At 44.3% G+C, this 16,338-nt stretch overlaps 1 protein-coding gene across 2 annotated transcripts; it reads right to left on the bottom strand.

The window, feature by feature from the left end:
* Positions 1 to 4,411: 4,411 nt before the first annotated feature.
* On the bottom strand, positions 4,412 to 15,186 carry LYSMD2 (LysM domain containing 2). Of its 2 annotated transcripts, none has more exons than XM_084268146.1 (3): positions 14,914 to 15,186; positions 11,188 to 11,525; positions 4,412 to 5,189 (listed from the first exon to the last, which is right to left on the bottom strand). In XM_084268146.1, the coding sequence occupies exons 1-3, from the start codon at positions 15,109 to 15,111 to the stop codon at positions 5,138 to 5,140; spliced, it is 588 nt and encodes a 195-aa protein (XP_084124272.1). In that variant the 5' UTR covers positions 15,112 to 15,186; the 3' UTR covers positions 4,412 to 5,137. The 2 variants fall into 2 exon arrangements, with proteins under 2 accessions (XP_084124272.1, XP_084124273.1); XM_084268147.1 differs by having other exon boundaries at positions 4,412 to 5,185; positions 14,914 to 15,127.
* Between the last annotated feature and the right edge of the window lie 1,152 nt (positions 15,187 to 16,338).

Below are 16,338 nucleotides of genomic sequence, written 5' to 3'. Positions count from 1 at the left end.
TTTTTATGAATGTGGGCCTCTTTAGGACCTCCTAAAGAGTGAAAAAGGAAAACAAAAATCTCAGTCTTACTCTTCTTCCTCGGCTTACAGAGTTTTGAAGAATGGTTTACAAAATCTTTTCTATTTAAGTTAATGGATCATTTTATGTATGAAGAACTCATGAAGCAAGATCAATTGTAAAGACGGTTTTAGAAAACTAAATTTTAAACCAAATTCCAGAGGATAGAACTCCTGAGACTAATGCCCTGCCGCAGGCATTTCTGTAAATGAACTCCAGGAAAGCCCTGCTCTCTTTCTTTACAGATTCTTCATCAATAATTAAGGTTATCCCTCCTCCAAGTTTTTTTAAAAACTCATGATACTTCTGAGATTGATACAGTCAAAAGATGTTAGCTGATGCAGAGGTTGGTATTGCCTGCCAGTGAAGGGAGATGCTGATTTCCAGCACCGCCCGCACAGCACAAAGTTCTGTGAATGCTAAATGGGCAGATTGTTTCCTTCCTTATTTTCTCAGAACAGTTAGAGAATGAAGAGATTTGAGCAACTTTTCTTAACCCACTGAAGCAAACTTTGGAATCCTTGCAAAACATAAACTATCATCTGAACATTATCAACAGACTGTTACTGGTAGCATTAAATGAATGCGATAGCAATGAGGTGTCACAGCGTATCTATTTGATCTATCTGGTGATAAATAGGCTAATAAATGTTTCTAGCACACAAAAAGTACGTCACTGCCTGCTCATACACATCCTGATATGGATCACTGAACTGCAGTACCAGTCACTAATGGTGGTATTTATTTTAAGATAAAAACTGATTCAAGAAATGTAGTCAGTGGAACCTTCCTGTTCAAAAAGTAGTCCCTTAGGAACATCAAAGAAAACAACCAGGAATAAAAGAATACCTGTTATTTTTAATCATTGTATTTTTTCTCACCTAAACCCTCTAAGCCCTTTTAGAAGTAGTAGTAATATTTAATAATGTTCCCAAAAATGATAATTTCTTCTTGTCCCTATAGGTCTCAGTTATTTTCTGCAACAGCTCGTGATTCACTTTCTTCTTTGACTATCACAATGGGAAAATGTATGTTTGGATATTTATGAAATAAATCAGGAGAATGATAACTAACCATAGACCTTTACCACTGGGGAAGTGGTAGTGATCTAGGATCTGCATTTAAAAAACAAAAAGGACAGAATTTCCTTCCCCCAATGGCTACTTAAAAAAAAACCAAACAACCAAACCAAACTTTCTTTGTCAATATAAGAGTAACATAATAATATTTTTAATTACCATTGGAAGTCAGGTTCTTTGGCCCCTCAGGACTCTGTACAGGAGTCTGATTCTAATGGAAAGATGTCATCAACTAGTGACTGGTGATTATGAGCAGTTTGTGTCCACAAAAAGGCTAGTACAGTTTTTAACCCCTCAGTTTTACAAACGTTATCACATACAAAGCACATATAACATCATTTAGGAAAAACATTCCAAACTATGGGCATGACCTGATTTGAGAGTATGCATGTTCTGGGGCCTGGTCTGTGCTTGGTCTGCTGCTGTGCATCAGCTGGGGTACATACACAGACAGAGAGCAACCTGATGACTAGCTGAGAACAGAGCAAGTCCTCTAACTAGATTCACTTCCCACCCTGCCCAAGCCCATTAAGCTTATTATTTGAATGCTTCAAATACTGTTTTCATTGGTGGTGCATCAACTGAACAGCTAGCGGTACATCACACTGTCAGGGCAAGACAGTAAAGGCACAGCCAGCCCGATGGATCACCCACCCTGTGTTTCAAACAGGCTCTGACTTAGGCTAAAGAAAGTCAAACCTAGTGCTGCAAGTCTCAGGCCTTATTTTGAATGGAACGCTTGGAGCTCATTAGCACTGGAGATCTGCCACTAGAGTGGTTAGGACACAATTAGTGAAGCACATTCTGTCAGCACCTTCCTTTTTCCTGGTGAGAAAAGGGCTTTTCAACACCTGCACATCCCAGGTTCTACACTGACATAAATCAGTTTCTGTGCTGTTTGTATCTCTGCTGGATCCTTCAGAAACCCTTCACTTTCTACATTATCACTGAAGATGTAACAAGTACTATATATACACATATATATAGTGTTCACCTTTTGAGCTTTTCTAGTAGACTATTGTTTCTGATACTGAACTTCATTAAACACTTTACTACAAGCTACAGTAGTACAAGGCTGCTTTTGTGTGTTAGAGTGCTGCTTCTCTGCCCCCTGCCAAGCTCCTTGAGGATGTCCTGCACCACCGAGCAGTAGAAGCTGAGAGCAGCCATGTCTGCAGGAAGGAGGATGCCCCTACAGCACCCAATGGCTGAGGCAGAAGGGCGTACAGGGATTAAGAAGACTCCAGACACGTTGCAAGTAACTCCCTTCCCCCCCCCCTCCAAAAAAAATACATTATTAGTTATCTCCCACATTTCATTTAACAAGATTCTAGTCCAAGCCTGCCCAGGTTTTGACTTTCTAAGCTTTGACTGAAGATATGCTATAGAATCACAGAATCAGAGAATGATTTGGGTTGGAAGGGACCTTAGATGTGCAGCTGATGCAGGCCTGAGAGAAACTTGCGGAGCGACAGTGAAGCAATTTCTACAATCATTTTACCTACACTTAAAAATGGACATTCTGTCCCCGTATGTGCCTCAGGGATTATGAAACACCACATCCCTCTCCTTGAAAACCAGCAACAGCCACTGATGTAACACAAAGTCTAACTCTGCACCCACAGTGCAACCGGACAGAGAGAATCCCCTTTGATTAGCAGACTGTTTGCAGCTGCTGCCCCAGCCCTGCAGGGCCCAGGTGGAGCTCCTCAGGCCCCAGCCTGCGGCCATGAGGAACAGCTGGGCCCAGGGCAGGGTGAGGCTACAAAAGCCCAGGAAGAGGTGGGGGCTGTAATGATGAGGGTCCTTTCTGTCCGGTGCTGAGCTTTTGGAGCACTGAAGTGCCTACATAGCAAGGAGTGGGGACTTGCTACAGGGCCACAGCCAGCAAGGTAGGGCCTCCTGCAGGCAGCCTCTGTTGTGGGTAATGGCAGCATTGAAGCTCTTCCTGGGGGTGCTTGTGTGGAACAAATTGGTTAGGTGTCTCTATCGGATTATGCAGTGGATGCCATGCTGAGCTGGTGTGGTGGGTTCCTAGTGGTGCTGTGGGCTGAATAGGGTGCTGCTGGGCTGAAATCCGCCTGTGGCTGGGGAGCGACATGCGGTGGTGGTCTGCACAGCTATGTCTCTGGGCTGGTGCAGTTGCTTCTTTCCTTGAGCTTTTGTGGACCCTCCTCGCTCAGGAAAGGCTGAAAATGGTGTCACTTCTCTTGCTTGTCCTGAAGGTGTCCCAGCCTGGGAGCTGGGAAGGGGGTAGTGAGGTGCAGCTGGCTGGTGGTGTGCCTGTGGTGCAGCGAAGGCTGTGCTCCTGCCTGTTGCATGAAGCACCCTGTGCATGCTGCACAGAGGTGTTACAGTGGGGCCTTTGGAATGAAAGGAATACGCTTTTCTGTAGGATTATACAATGTAACTGGGCTTGAGGCTAGGGTTGTCTTTAGAAAAATGGTTTATTCCAGCTCTAGCAATGTCCTACTGAAGTTACCTGACAATAGAAATTACTGCGCTGCAAGGACTAGTTACAAATCCCAGTTTATGAAAGATAAAAGGCATAAAACTAATTCACCAGTCTTTTAAAGAAAAATCAATGCTTCCTTTTATTCACTCTAGGCATTCCCTGCTCTTGTTAATTAGCATGTCACGGCAGATCTCCTCTTTGGAACTAGAGCAAGAGATGATTTGAATGAGCCTGCTGGGCCCAGGTCCCTGCAGCTCTAGGGAAATCCCAATTCCTGTCTAGCTTTGAGTTTGTATTTCTAGCTTTAGTAACTTAATGTAGCTTTCTATATGGTTTCTGTATTAAGATACTGGAGAAAGCTTTTGCTTTGAGGGAGCAATAAACTATATAAATGAGCTGATATATAGGAAACAACATCTGTCATGGAAGGGATCCAGCAATTCTTTACTGACAAGAGTTTTGTGAAGCCTCCTGAGCATGTGAAATAAAACTGCAGTATGCTTACCAGGAAACTGCTAGTATGTGAATGTCACGGTAAAGGGTGACACTGCCTGCAGTCTGCCTTCCTGAGTTTTAGGTGGGGTCCATGTGCACTTGCTTGTCTCCTCAGAACAACGAGGGCTTACTAGGGTGGCTCTTATGAATAGTTTTCTTGACTGGACAACTAGATCAAATACTGTTTTGGGGTTTTTTATGTCTCACTTGAGAGGGTTAGCTAGATGGTAGAGGAACTTAATTTGCCCTGAAATTAACATCTAACCACTCATATAACTAAGCAAACCACTCTTCACAAAAAACAGATGAGACTCAAGCTGACTTTGTTATGAACAGACACATTGGTATTTCTGTATTTATTAAATTAAAACCACACAAAATATAACTGCACACACGAACACACATCTGATAGTCCAATGTCGTATCTCACAAGGAAAAATCTCTTGCTGTAACTCTTCCCTTTTATTAGCAGGAATCCAAACTGCAAACTGTTCATTAACTGTAAAGGCTTTAACTAATCAAAACAAGTCGCTTTCCCCTTTAGGGGATTACATCCTAACCACACAGACACACATAGAGGCTTCAGAGTTCTGCAGCCCTGACATAGACAAAAACCCCACAGCAAACTTGCCTGTGTTTGCAGAGTAAGTAAATTTCTATTGTTTTCATACTTGGTCATGTACAAGCAAATGTAGTATTTTTAAATACTTAAAACAAATTTCACTTTAACAAGTATTTACAAAATCTTTACTAAAGATCATCATCCTGCATAAAGGTGACCTCGAGGATATATTTTTGCTACCATGCTACAGTTTTCACTGAAGGGATATAAAGGCCATTGCTAGTTTTGGAAGGCTTAAACCCTTTGTTGATATAGCATAAGGACATTAACCTATGGAAGGCAGAAGAGGTCATAATTTCAGTGCAATTACCCATCTGTGACTTCTTTTAAGTACATAAAGACGAGGAGTCCAAAGTTTGGAATTATTGACCATTTAGTTCTTTAAGAACTGATTTCATGGGAAGTTTTCAGGCCATCACATCTGTCTTCTACTGGTGATACGAAGAACTTGCATAGGGACCTTCCTCATTCTCCTCCTCTCTAAAAAGAAAAGAATCATATCTGTCAGATCAGGATCACACTGTCACTCAACAGGAAGATGTAACACAAATGCAGGTACCCAGTTTGCCTTAGGGCTCAAAGGAGGTAAGGCTGGCACTGCCCCACACAACTACTGCTTGCAGTATGCTACTCTGTTGTATGTCTCTGGATTTCTTACCACATTGTTTCAAAAAGGGGATGCTGACAACCCGTAAAGCTGTGCAAGTTCAGCATCAACATGCTTAGAGTTTCGGGAATTATTATTGACACTGCAGTGCCAAACCAATTGCTATTATTAATGCAATGGCTGGCTAAACCAAAGTGGTGTTACTATTAAAAGTCCTCAGGAAATAAGTCTGCCTACGGTTTACTTGACAACATTGCTCTTAAAAAACAGTACAGCATCCTGTACTAACTCAAGCATGGCCTGTTTTATACTAATGTAGCTTCAAAATTGTGTTCCTGAAAGCCTACTCTTAATGTTGCTGCCAAGTGTAGTGTTTTGGTGGGAACAGAAAGACTTGACAGTTGCTACTGTGAGATTCTAAGGATTTCCAGTTAGTTTTAATACTGTGCATACAAGTAGTACAAAGGTAGTTATGCAGATTCTTCTATACAAACTTCTAAACATGGTTATTTATCTGCATTTAAATTTTGTATTCATAAATTTCAGAGAAGAGAACCCTACAAACTAACCAAGCAACTGAGTAACTTGTTTTCATTTCCTTAGCCCTTCTCTTCTCTTGGGTGGTTCAGGAAAGTTATCCTCTTAATTGAAGATGTGATTTTTCTTTTGCCTTGAAAGAATCTTGTCCAAAACCACACCAAACACAACCCTTCAAAGAAACAGGTTTTGGATGAAACTGGTAGTTATTTGCAGGAGGTATGCTTGCTGTAGTACTGACAACAAATGTTAGCCTTTCTTAAAACACTACTTATGTAAGTGATACTACAAACCCAGTACCAAGTATGATTTAAGTAGTATCTTTCCTGGTACTGTCAATTCTGTATTGTAAAATTAACATAGCACACTGTTAATTTGCACATGATCCTCATAATACCTGGCTGACAGAGTGAGGGAGGAAACAATCCCCCTGCTGAGTAAGCACTAAAGCAATTCTGATCTATAAACTGGCTCAAGACAATGTATTTTATAACTTTACAGAACTGAAAGCTGTCAACATACCAAGCTTATAAGACTGGACTGCAGGACTCTAAAATTCAATTAAATACTTTGCTGGAGTTAAATATTTCAAATGTATATTCTGAAGCTCTGCTATACCTCCTTCTGGGTCAACAGCTTCCTAGCCACATGTGCCCAGAATGTTGCTGCAAATAGCTGTCTCCTGCTAGCTTGTGAGATGGAGAACTTCTCTATCTTCAGAGCTCAGGCTGCCCGGTAGGCAAGAACCTTATCTCCTATACTGTACATAGAAAATTACTTGTACTTTGTTTTGTTATGGTTCCCCTTTTAAGAGAATGAAGTGTGGCAGAGTTACAGCAAAAAGGTCTTCCTTCTAACCAGAGGCTGGCAGAATCGGCCTTTCAGCCTTTTCTTGAAGGCCTTAATATAGGAATAGCATGCATCCTGACATGGGAACAGCCAAGCACTGGGCTGAAATCAGCAGCAATTGATCATGGTGAATACTGGGGGTGAACATAGAGAACCAAAGACTTGCAATAAAAATGTTGTACTGGCAAGGCTTCAGACATCAAAGGAACAAAACAGCTAGTCTAAGCTGTTCAGCTCAGCTTCTCTTGTGAAATACGCGCTTGGGCTATGGTATGGGCTGTTGCTTGGCATTGTCAGTAGACAGTAGGGCTGGCACTCCAGTCACAGCCAGCTCTGAAGGGTTTCCCATGTGGCAGGGACATGAGAAGCATGCTGTGCTCACACTGCCTGTAATGTGAGAAATAAACTTCTGACCATGACTCAGGCACACTGCAGCTGGCAGTGAGGGCTGGCAAGTTCAGCTTCTAACCTTCTGCCCCAGGCTGCAGAGCTAGGCTGTGTGAGATTGACACCCCTTACTCCAAACCAGGGCAATGACCAGAAACATTACTGATGCACATGCTGAGAACTGGACACAGAAGTACAAGTCTGTTCCAATGGCTTAAAAAGCCCAGCTTTAGATGAAATAAAATTATACAGTAGCAGCTCTGGCCCATGGCTCACAAGTAATGTGGCAGCATTTTCTTCACTTTTAAGATGCTTAAAATAGCAAAGTGGGAAGTCACTGCCACGTTCTCCAGGCAAAGGAGAAGGAACAGCACAGCATTACCATGCTTTGTAGTGCTGTCTCTTCCTGTTTGCTGCTCCCACTTTGCTGAGCTGAAAGACAGTTACTACAAGCTATTGTATGTATCTGGCCAGGAAGAAAAATGCTAATTACCACTTCTGTAAGACCAAGTGCACCTGAGTGACCAAGTAAACTCAAATCCAATGCTTGGATGCTTCTACAATCTGCAATTAAACAGGACAGCAACCTGAGTTCCTGAGTTAACAGCTTTTGGAAGTCTGAAAATGGGATTCTCCAGGCAGCCTTCTCTATTGAGGGATCTGTTTTCTTAGCTGATAACCAATGATGGAGAACAATTATTGGGCAAATTATCTCAATTAGTAATTAGTTTTAAATGCTTCAACACACTACTCTTTCCTAGCTTCAGGTCAAGGCAGCTGAGCAGGTGACAATATATGGTTCTGTTCCAGTGCTGCACACCAGTTAATTACACTTGCTCTTATAAGCAATAGTAATTAGAGTGGCTCTGTTCAGTTTCAGTGTTTTCAAAGCAAGTCACTACATGGGAAATGCAGACAAATGTGATCTGTCCCAAAAGCATGTTATATAGCCCCTGTGTTATAGATAGGTCCATAGTACCACCCTAAAATATTAAGGACTGTATAAAGATCTTGCATTAGACCTCTGCTGTTCAACTAGCTGATATAAAAAGCATCACTGAACTACATGTCTGTGTGGGCATCCTGAAACGTGCATAACAGCATCTGGGGCAAGAGGAAGCACTACTGTATCTTAAACTTTCCTTCCATGCATGGATAAGACTAATAATGGGTGTTTTTCCCTAAGAGACAAATACATGAGCTCACAACATGTGCTACAAATTGCTATGTTAATACTTTTGCATTTCTTTTTTGGCCTATTACAAAAATATTGCTTAAAATAAAGGCAGTTACTGCCTTAAGCTGCTCACCTGGAGCTGCACCCTGGGGGGATTCATTAACCAGTGATTTCTTGCTCAATGAAAGTCTCCAGCAGAAGTGATATTAAATGTATATCTAACCTCATGTTTACACACAGTCTAACAGAGGCAGCTGGCACAGAGTGGGTCACTTTCTGTAGCTGTGAATGCTCATCTGTTTGCACAGCTATTAAGTTTAGTATCCATCACCTATGTGAGTCTGAATTTTTTCTGTCTAATGGCAAGTGGCTTTAACTGGGAAAGGACTGACAGATTAATATACTCTATTCCTCTGAGTGCGTTATGATTAAAGGTGTAATTCACCTTAGGTTGTCTCTGCAGCACATGGCAGTTTCTGACCATGGAACTGTCTACACAGTTGAGCAGAATCAGTGTGAGTATGTGTGTGCATCCTCAGCAGCTCTAAGGGACACCAAAGTAAAGGGAGATGTAGTGGTTCTCTCCATCTACCTGATGAAGCTCACAGTTATGACTCCTGAAGTTCTGGAACTGATAGTCTGCTTCGACTTGCAGTTTTCTTAGTTCCAGTGTCCATTCTGGTGGTGGTAGATGTAACTCTAGGTGTTCCTTTGTTACTCTCAAGCAGGCACACTCAAGTATGCTGCAGTGTTGGTGCATGTCATGTTCTAAACAAGCCCTGACAAGTTAATCTGAATACCCAAGTCCAGAGGAGCTGGAAGCAGCACTCTTAACTTGATAAATGGCTTCCACTCTAATAATGACAATTTGTGCATTCACAAGGCTAGCTCACTATCATGAGGGCTGTCTGGTTTTCAAGGTCTCCTGCTCCAAGCAAGGAACAAGACAGGTACAGTCAGGAGAACAGCTGCCTCCTGGGGAGCTGCTGGAGCAGGAATATTGCCACAGCTCAGTGTAGGCCCAGGAATACCACTCATAGCTGGTAAGGGGTGTGGTGGAAGGTGACATTATAGAGACTTTATCAGACATACAGGAAGCTTTTCTCTTCAGAGGCTTTGAATAACATCCAGCTCAGCAGACAGCCTGCAGCTAACTCTACACTTTGTGCTTCATGTAGCATCATAACCATGCATAATTAACAAAATTAAATACTGAATTCAAACAGGAGATGTGGGAAATAATTCACCTTCCTCTTACGTTTTCTTATTCCTTGGGAGGAAATTTGGGATCAGGCCCTCATTTACCAAATTGCAACTTCACAGGCTTCAGTAGTAGCAGTGTATTGTTTGTGCAGTGTCACTCACCATATTGGTGCTAAAGGTACAGCAAGGTCGAAGTGAATTTCCTCCTGCAGATTAGCATGTTATTTTGCTGGAGGGGTGTTAACCTTTAATTGTCTTCCTCTGGCAGGGACTGTGGCTTCCTGTCACCCAGCTTAACTGCTGGGTCAACACCTATTCTAATCTGTCTGTTACTTCTGTCTAGCAGTGGCAGGTATTTTGATAGCTGCTCTGCACTGTTCCAACAGTGCAAGTGACTGAGTTTGAGTAGAGGGATTTGAGTTCCAGCAGCTATTCCTCCTCTTTCATCTCATCAGTTCAAAAGAAAAAAGCGTGTCAAGATGTGCAAGCATTCCAGCCTTCCCTGGACAGTAACTATAAACCAGGGTCCTTCTGGCACTGGAGGGCTGTATGTGGTGTGTGACAGGTAGGAAATTATCCTCTTAAGCTGTCATACATAATATCTCTCCAAATAAGGCTTGTCCATTGTCAAATGCAATATACTGCTCCCCTTCAAACTTCTGTTTATTCAGCTAAGCTGTAGGGTTTTTAAATTGCTGAAATAATCCCTTAATTTACTGAAGAAATGATGGGAGACTCTGCTCAATAGATTTTGACCTGGAAGATTACTTTTTTCTTAATGTCAGAAGTATGTTGTTTGCACTCAAAATCAGAGTATGTGATGTGAACCAGGATGATGGAACAAGTTTTACATGAAACTTGCAAAAGCAAAGTACCTGCAGGCATAACCTCCCTCCAGCTCTCTGGTAAGAGATATGATGCCAGTGCCCTATAGTCATACCTTTTATTGTCATGAGAAACTGCCTCAGGGTGATGCCATGTTGGCCTTTCTGCAGAGAATAAACAGGCCAGACAACCAGTCCAAGAGATTCCTTGTGAACAAGCTGAGGAAGCTTGTCCCAAGGACAGGGGTAAACAACCACTACTGAAATCCATTCTTGCTGTCTTTCTGTAATCTGTGGGATGCCCATGCATATGAGGGGTAATCACTATGGCAGAGGTCAAAGGGTACTGCTTTTTCTGAGAGTAAACTGTGGAGAAGCTCCTGGTTGTAGAAGATATACTGAAGAAAGAAGTCTACACATGTGGATACACAAAAGGAGGGACTGCATAGGGGAAGGACATGGGATAGCTCATCTGAAACTGCAACATGGAGAATATTTGCAGTTATGAGGCAACTGGTGACAGAAGAAAGACAATCATGCCTTGCTGAACACAGCCAGCTTCCACACAGGCCTTGGCTTAGTACTCTAATGAAAACTAGGGCTTTGCTTAGTTGCCCACTTGCATAATGTCTTGGAGAATACTGGTCTAGCTTTCTTGGAATGTTACTGCTGTTCTATAAACAATGTGTTGAGGCAGCCTTTATAACTGCTGTATCAAGGTATGTGCTAATGAGGTACCCTGAATGTACCTGGTGCATTGTAAGAGCACAGACTTGCTGTTGCCAAGGTCAAACTACAGAGCTATCTGAGGTGCCTCCCAGAGAGAGAGTTCATCTTAGACTAAAAAGCCTTCAGGGTGAGATTAAGACACTAAATACTAAAAGTGGCATTTACCTGACACTGTCATCTTTTAGTTTTCTGGCTGCTTGTTTGGATAACTTAATCTGCAAGTCCAGTCTCTGTAGGAAATCTTTGGCAGATAGTTCTTCTGGTGCAGTGGGCTGATTGTCAGGCTCTTGAGGACTGGGAGAAGAACTGCTGTCTTCCTGAACTGTCATTAGCCCTTCTTCACAAGAAGGGGAGCTGTCAACAGTTTCATTCTCAGGAGACTCCAGTGAATTAAGTCCATTGAACAGTAATGGTTTCTCCGATATTACAGGAATATTCAGGGTTTTTCTCAGAAATATACAGTCATTGGTGAACAGTTTATTTGCCCTCTTTATTTGTTCCATCTGAAAAAGAGGAAAAAATTAAGTTATTAGGTTTTGGCAAAATATCAAGTACTAAGATTCTGAAGTATAGTAACCTATAGTTACAATAAATCTGTAACATCTTTGCTGCAGCAATTAACTTCAGCATTCAAAGTGATTTCAGAGTGTTATGTAGACTCGACTGCAACACTGGCCTTTCTCAAGTCTTGCACTACCTGAAGATGCTTTTCTAGAACAGAGTTCCAACCTCAGGTCCACATGAACAACTTGCCAAAGAACAAATTCTGTTGCAGAAGTGCTGCTGACTTGGATTTATACTGAAGTAAGGCTCAGAATGGCTGGCAGCTGCAGCATTGATGTCTCATGTCATGTATGGGTGAGTTTGCTTGGTGAAATCTTTCTCCCTAGAAATTGACAGGAGATTCTTTCCAGAAAGGCTAGGTGTATGGCAAAGTACTGAAATAGGGCAATAAACTACTACTGGTCATGTACAAAAATGGTGTTTGCTGCTTAAAGACACCCTCAACCTGTTGATGTGAATGGCTATGATAATTAAATGGCTAGAGTTAATTATACCTTTCAAAAACTGAGTAACTAACACCCAGTGTCAGACAGTGAGCTACTACTAGTGAGAGAAGCTCATTACTCTTCCAGCTCCTGAAGCCTGGAAGTTACTTTCAGTTAGCCTTGCACAGTACAGGGTGTAAGTTTTCTCCCAGGCTGAGTACTGTCTAAGGGGGCATAAGGAAACTTCACCTCAGTTAGTTACAATACTTGATGAATACAAAGAAGTTTTAAAATTCTAGCTGGAGCTTTCTCTAAAAATACAATACAAAAGCTGAAAACTGATCTCTACTACAGGGGAGTTGGAAGGTGATGCTTCAGTAGCTGATAAATAATGCACTGTACTGCTATGCTCTATCCTACTTCACTGTAACTCTACCACTGATTATTATTTCTTCCTATATACCTTTTAAATATCATCTTGTGGCATTTGGAAGATTGCACCTCTGAAATGAGTAATAATGAAGTGGTAAATACTTGGTCTTAAAAAGAACATCCCTCAGCTTTGAGCTGGTTACTCAATACATGCAATATGTACTACTGCTCATACAACTCAGTATGACTCCATACATAGAGGTATACAGAGAGCAGGGTTTAACAGGGTGGGTTTAGTGCCAGGAAAACCCAAGTAGTTTGTCCCTTATTAACAGTGACAGAATGTGCCAAGGCCTTTGCTTCAACTGAAGCTGTCCTAATGCACAAACTGATGTTGAACTAATCCATCGAAACTACTTCTACTGACAGGGAAACAAGCAGCCCTCTTCCTGCTCCCCTCAGAAGCGACACCCTTATGATGGAGAACAGCACTCCAACTGAACCATGAGTATAACACTAAACATTCATTCACAGTGTTATCTAATGAACACAAGCCACACAAGATTAATAGACCGCATCTGGGGGAGAGGGGTGAAGGGCAGAGGATGAGACCAAACAAAGCATGCTGGTCTTCCTCTTCCCCAATGTTTTTATCCATCTTAAACTGGTTATGCTATGTCATGCCAAGGCAGGCACTGGACAGGATGTCTCTTGCTGCAAAGTAACTCCCAGTGGGGATAACCTCAGGGGGAACTTCTAAAAACAGTAATACTGGAGGCAATGGCAGCCAAAGATAATTCTAATGTTCCCATTACAGCAACTCTTACTTCTAGCCAAGCATACAGGATGTGGGAAGCAGATGTAATGTGTCTTCAGAGGAAGTCAGTCCTTGTCATTGTGTAGACATGGAAGATTCTTCATTTTGCTAAAAGCAAACATGTTTGCATACATTCCTACCCTGGCTGAAACCCATTAAAGCAGAAACATAATGGCTCATTCCAGCTGACTTGTCACTGCTCTTGGGGTTGTTTCATGTCAGTTTCTCAACTGAGTCTGTAATGATGCAACTCTGGCTGCTTATGTGGAATATAAGCAACATTATATAACAAATGAGATGCTTAAAAAAACCACCCAGTATTTACACTTAAATGCATCATTAGCAAAGTAACTCTATGAACAAAGCGTATGGTTTGTAAGCTTAACATAATTTTTTCAGACTGTCTGGGTTTGATCTACAACTTTGCTTTAGCTGAAAGGGAGCTGTAAACTGTTTAGAAGTGCTTGCTTTTTCTACAAAGCTACTGCTGTAGTAATCGGTTTTGTATCTTTCACTTCATTGTGAATACACATCTTAATGAAAAATAACACAGCTAAACTACTTAGGCCAGAGACTTCAGCAATTATAGAAAGGACTGTCAAAAATAAAAATTCAAAGAAATCTGGCAGTTAGTTCCCTCTGCTTGACCCCTGTAGTGAGCAAAACTTTGATCTAATGTGGACCAATGCAAATCCAAAATGCTGTTAGTTTTGTTGCACACAAGATTCAAAGTGGCTTAATCTTTCTCTCCTGTAAGAAATTAAGACTTTTAACCCTTTTCACAACAAGAGCTGAATGCTGTTGAAGTTGCTAGAAGGCCTCAGTAGATCTTTAAGAACCAGAGCAGTAAAGGAAACCCATTCCAGTCAATCTCGTAACCTGGGACTGCATTGTACCTCTCTGGGAAAGCCCAACTTGGAAGGTGCTCTCTGCAGCTGGTCTGAAAGTGGCACTGACTGTACTAGAGCCATGCTGTTAGCTGGGCTCACCAGCTGCTTGGCCCTAAATAAGGTGGAACAAAGGTGGGGCAGGCAGCTCTGCTCTGTGGGGAATGGCAGTGTGGCAGGCCCTGCATATCTGAGGCTAGAATATGCCTTTTAACACTTTTCCACAGATGCAAACTTTCTTCTCAGTAGGAAAAGAGCAGAAAAGCAGCAACACTTTGAGAGCAGCTGTAAATCACTGCTCGGCTGGTAGGCGGATGACAACATCAGCATTTTTAGCCCTGAAAATACTTGAAGAAACTTTTTTCCTTGTCACAGCTTGTGTCAACCTCAAAATTATACTTTTCTAGATAAGTTTAATTACTTTGGGCTTTTTCAGTCTGATCTGAGTGCAGTGGTGAAGGGTCACACAAGTGCTCCGGCCAGGCCTGCCAACCCAGCCCTGCGCCCTGGCCCAGGCAGTGCCAGTTTCAGCTGCTTACCTTCAGAACTGGGTGCTGACCCCTCCAAGCAGCTCACAGGAGCCAGCTGTTAGCATCTTAAACACTGAACCGGCAACTAGCACGGTACCCACGGTAAGGTAAGCGTGGTACCTCCTGTGCCCTAGAGTACGGCCTCCTACGGTAACCTCTCGGCCGGCTCTGCCTCGGCTCCGTTACGTTCCGGGCCTAGCAGCTGCGTGCCGCTCTCGGCCCTGCGGCCCCGGGGCCGAGTACCTCCCCGGTTGGCCCCGCCGCCCGGCAGGCCGCCCCGGCGGCGCTCGCCTTACCGTGACGCCGTACTTGAGGGCGATGCCCTGCAGCGTGTCCCCGGCGCTGAGCCGGTGCTCTACGTAGCGCTCGGCCAGCGGCGCCGCCACGCTCGCCGTGCTGCCGTACGAGCGGGCCTTCGTGCGGGCCAGCCGCTGCGACAGCTCGGCCTCCGACTCCGGCCCGCCCGGCGGCTCCTCCCGCAGCGACTCGGCCATTGCTGCCGCCCGGCCTCAGCGACCGCGGCTCCGCGCCGGCTCCTCAGCCGCCGCCGCGCCCCCGGGCATGGCGCGCCGCCCCCGCCCGCTCAGGCGCCGCCCGCCCGCCGGCGGCGGCGACAGCGGAGGGCCCGGCTCGGCTCGCGGCAGGCCCGCCGCGCATGCGCCCCCGGCGGCGGAGAGGGCCAGGCCGCATGCGCGGGGGGCAGCGCGCGTGCCCACCGGCGTCCTGGCCGCGGCTGCGCGGCAGCGCTCAGAGGGGGCGGGTCCGGGTCCGGCCGGCCCAGCGGCCGTTCCGTAGCCTGGGTGTGGGAGGGCTCGGCTCCCTCGTAGGGAAAGTTCCCAAGCGAAGGTGCTCTCACCCCGCTTCGTGAGGCACTCGTGGCTGGGGTGGGCATTTGGGAGACTGTAAACACGGAGTCTGCTGCGCCGTGCGGTCGGGTAGCCGCCTGCCAGGGCAAAGGGCGGCGGGATGAGTCTCTTCCCGCCGTGCGCCAGAGCTCGGCTCTCGCCTGGGGCTCTGGCCTCGTTTGCCAAGCGCAGAATGCCGGCGGCTGGTGAGACTCCGGCCCGTTTGCTAGCTGGGTGCTCTGGCAAGGTGTGTGCGGCCACTGGGGCAGGGTGTGCAAACACAACGCTGTAGCTGTTCTGCCCATCGGTCAGAAGAACTACTTGAGGAAAAGCTGGCGAGTTTTGTGACGAATAGTTTCTTTTCAAGTTTCTTTTCAAGTTTCTTTTCAAGTTAATAACTAAGTCAGTACTTGCCAGGAAACCTGTGCATAGGCCGCCTTTGGAAGATGAACCCTTATTACTGAACTTTGGGGCTTTATAAAAAAAGCTGTGCCATAGGTATGCTGTGCACGGGTGTGTCTTGTACAGGCACACTGTGTATGAAAAGACACAGCAGTGTCTGTGGCAGCCTGCCTTAGGAGACTGGCCTTGAGCAGGGGTGTTGCACAAGATGCCCTTCAGAGGTCACTTGTAACACCAGCCAGGCTGTGGTTCTGGGGAGTGGTTTATGTGAACCAGAGAAAGTGGAGCTCTCTGGCTTAAGCAAGAACAGTGTGCATGAGATCTTAATTGGTTTATGTGGTAACTTCAGCATTCCCCAGCCCGTATTCACGTTGCTATTAGGAAAATGAAATGCATTAACTAGTATAATATCTAGTTGTGGTTTTTAGGTAATGTTCAGTGGGTGGATCATGGAGTCTCTCCAAGGAATACAGT

Source organism: Gallinula chloropus (genome assembly GCF_964237585.1).
Source record: "Gallinula chloropus genome assembly, chromosome: 9".
Taxonomy (NCBI): domain Eukaryota; kingdom Metazoa; phylum Chordata; class Aves; order Gruiformes; family Rallidae; genus Gallinula; species Gallinula chloropus.
This window is presented reverse-complemented; position numbering and strand designations above follow the sequence as displayed.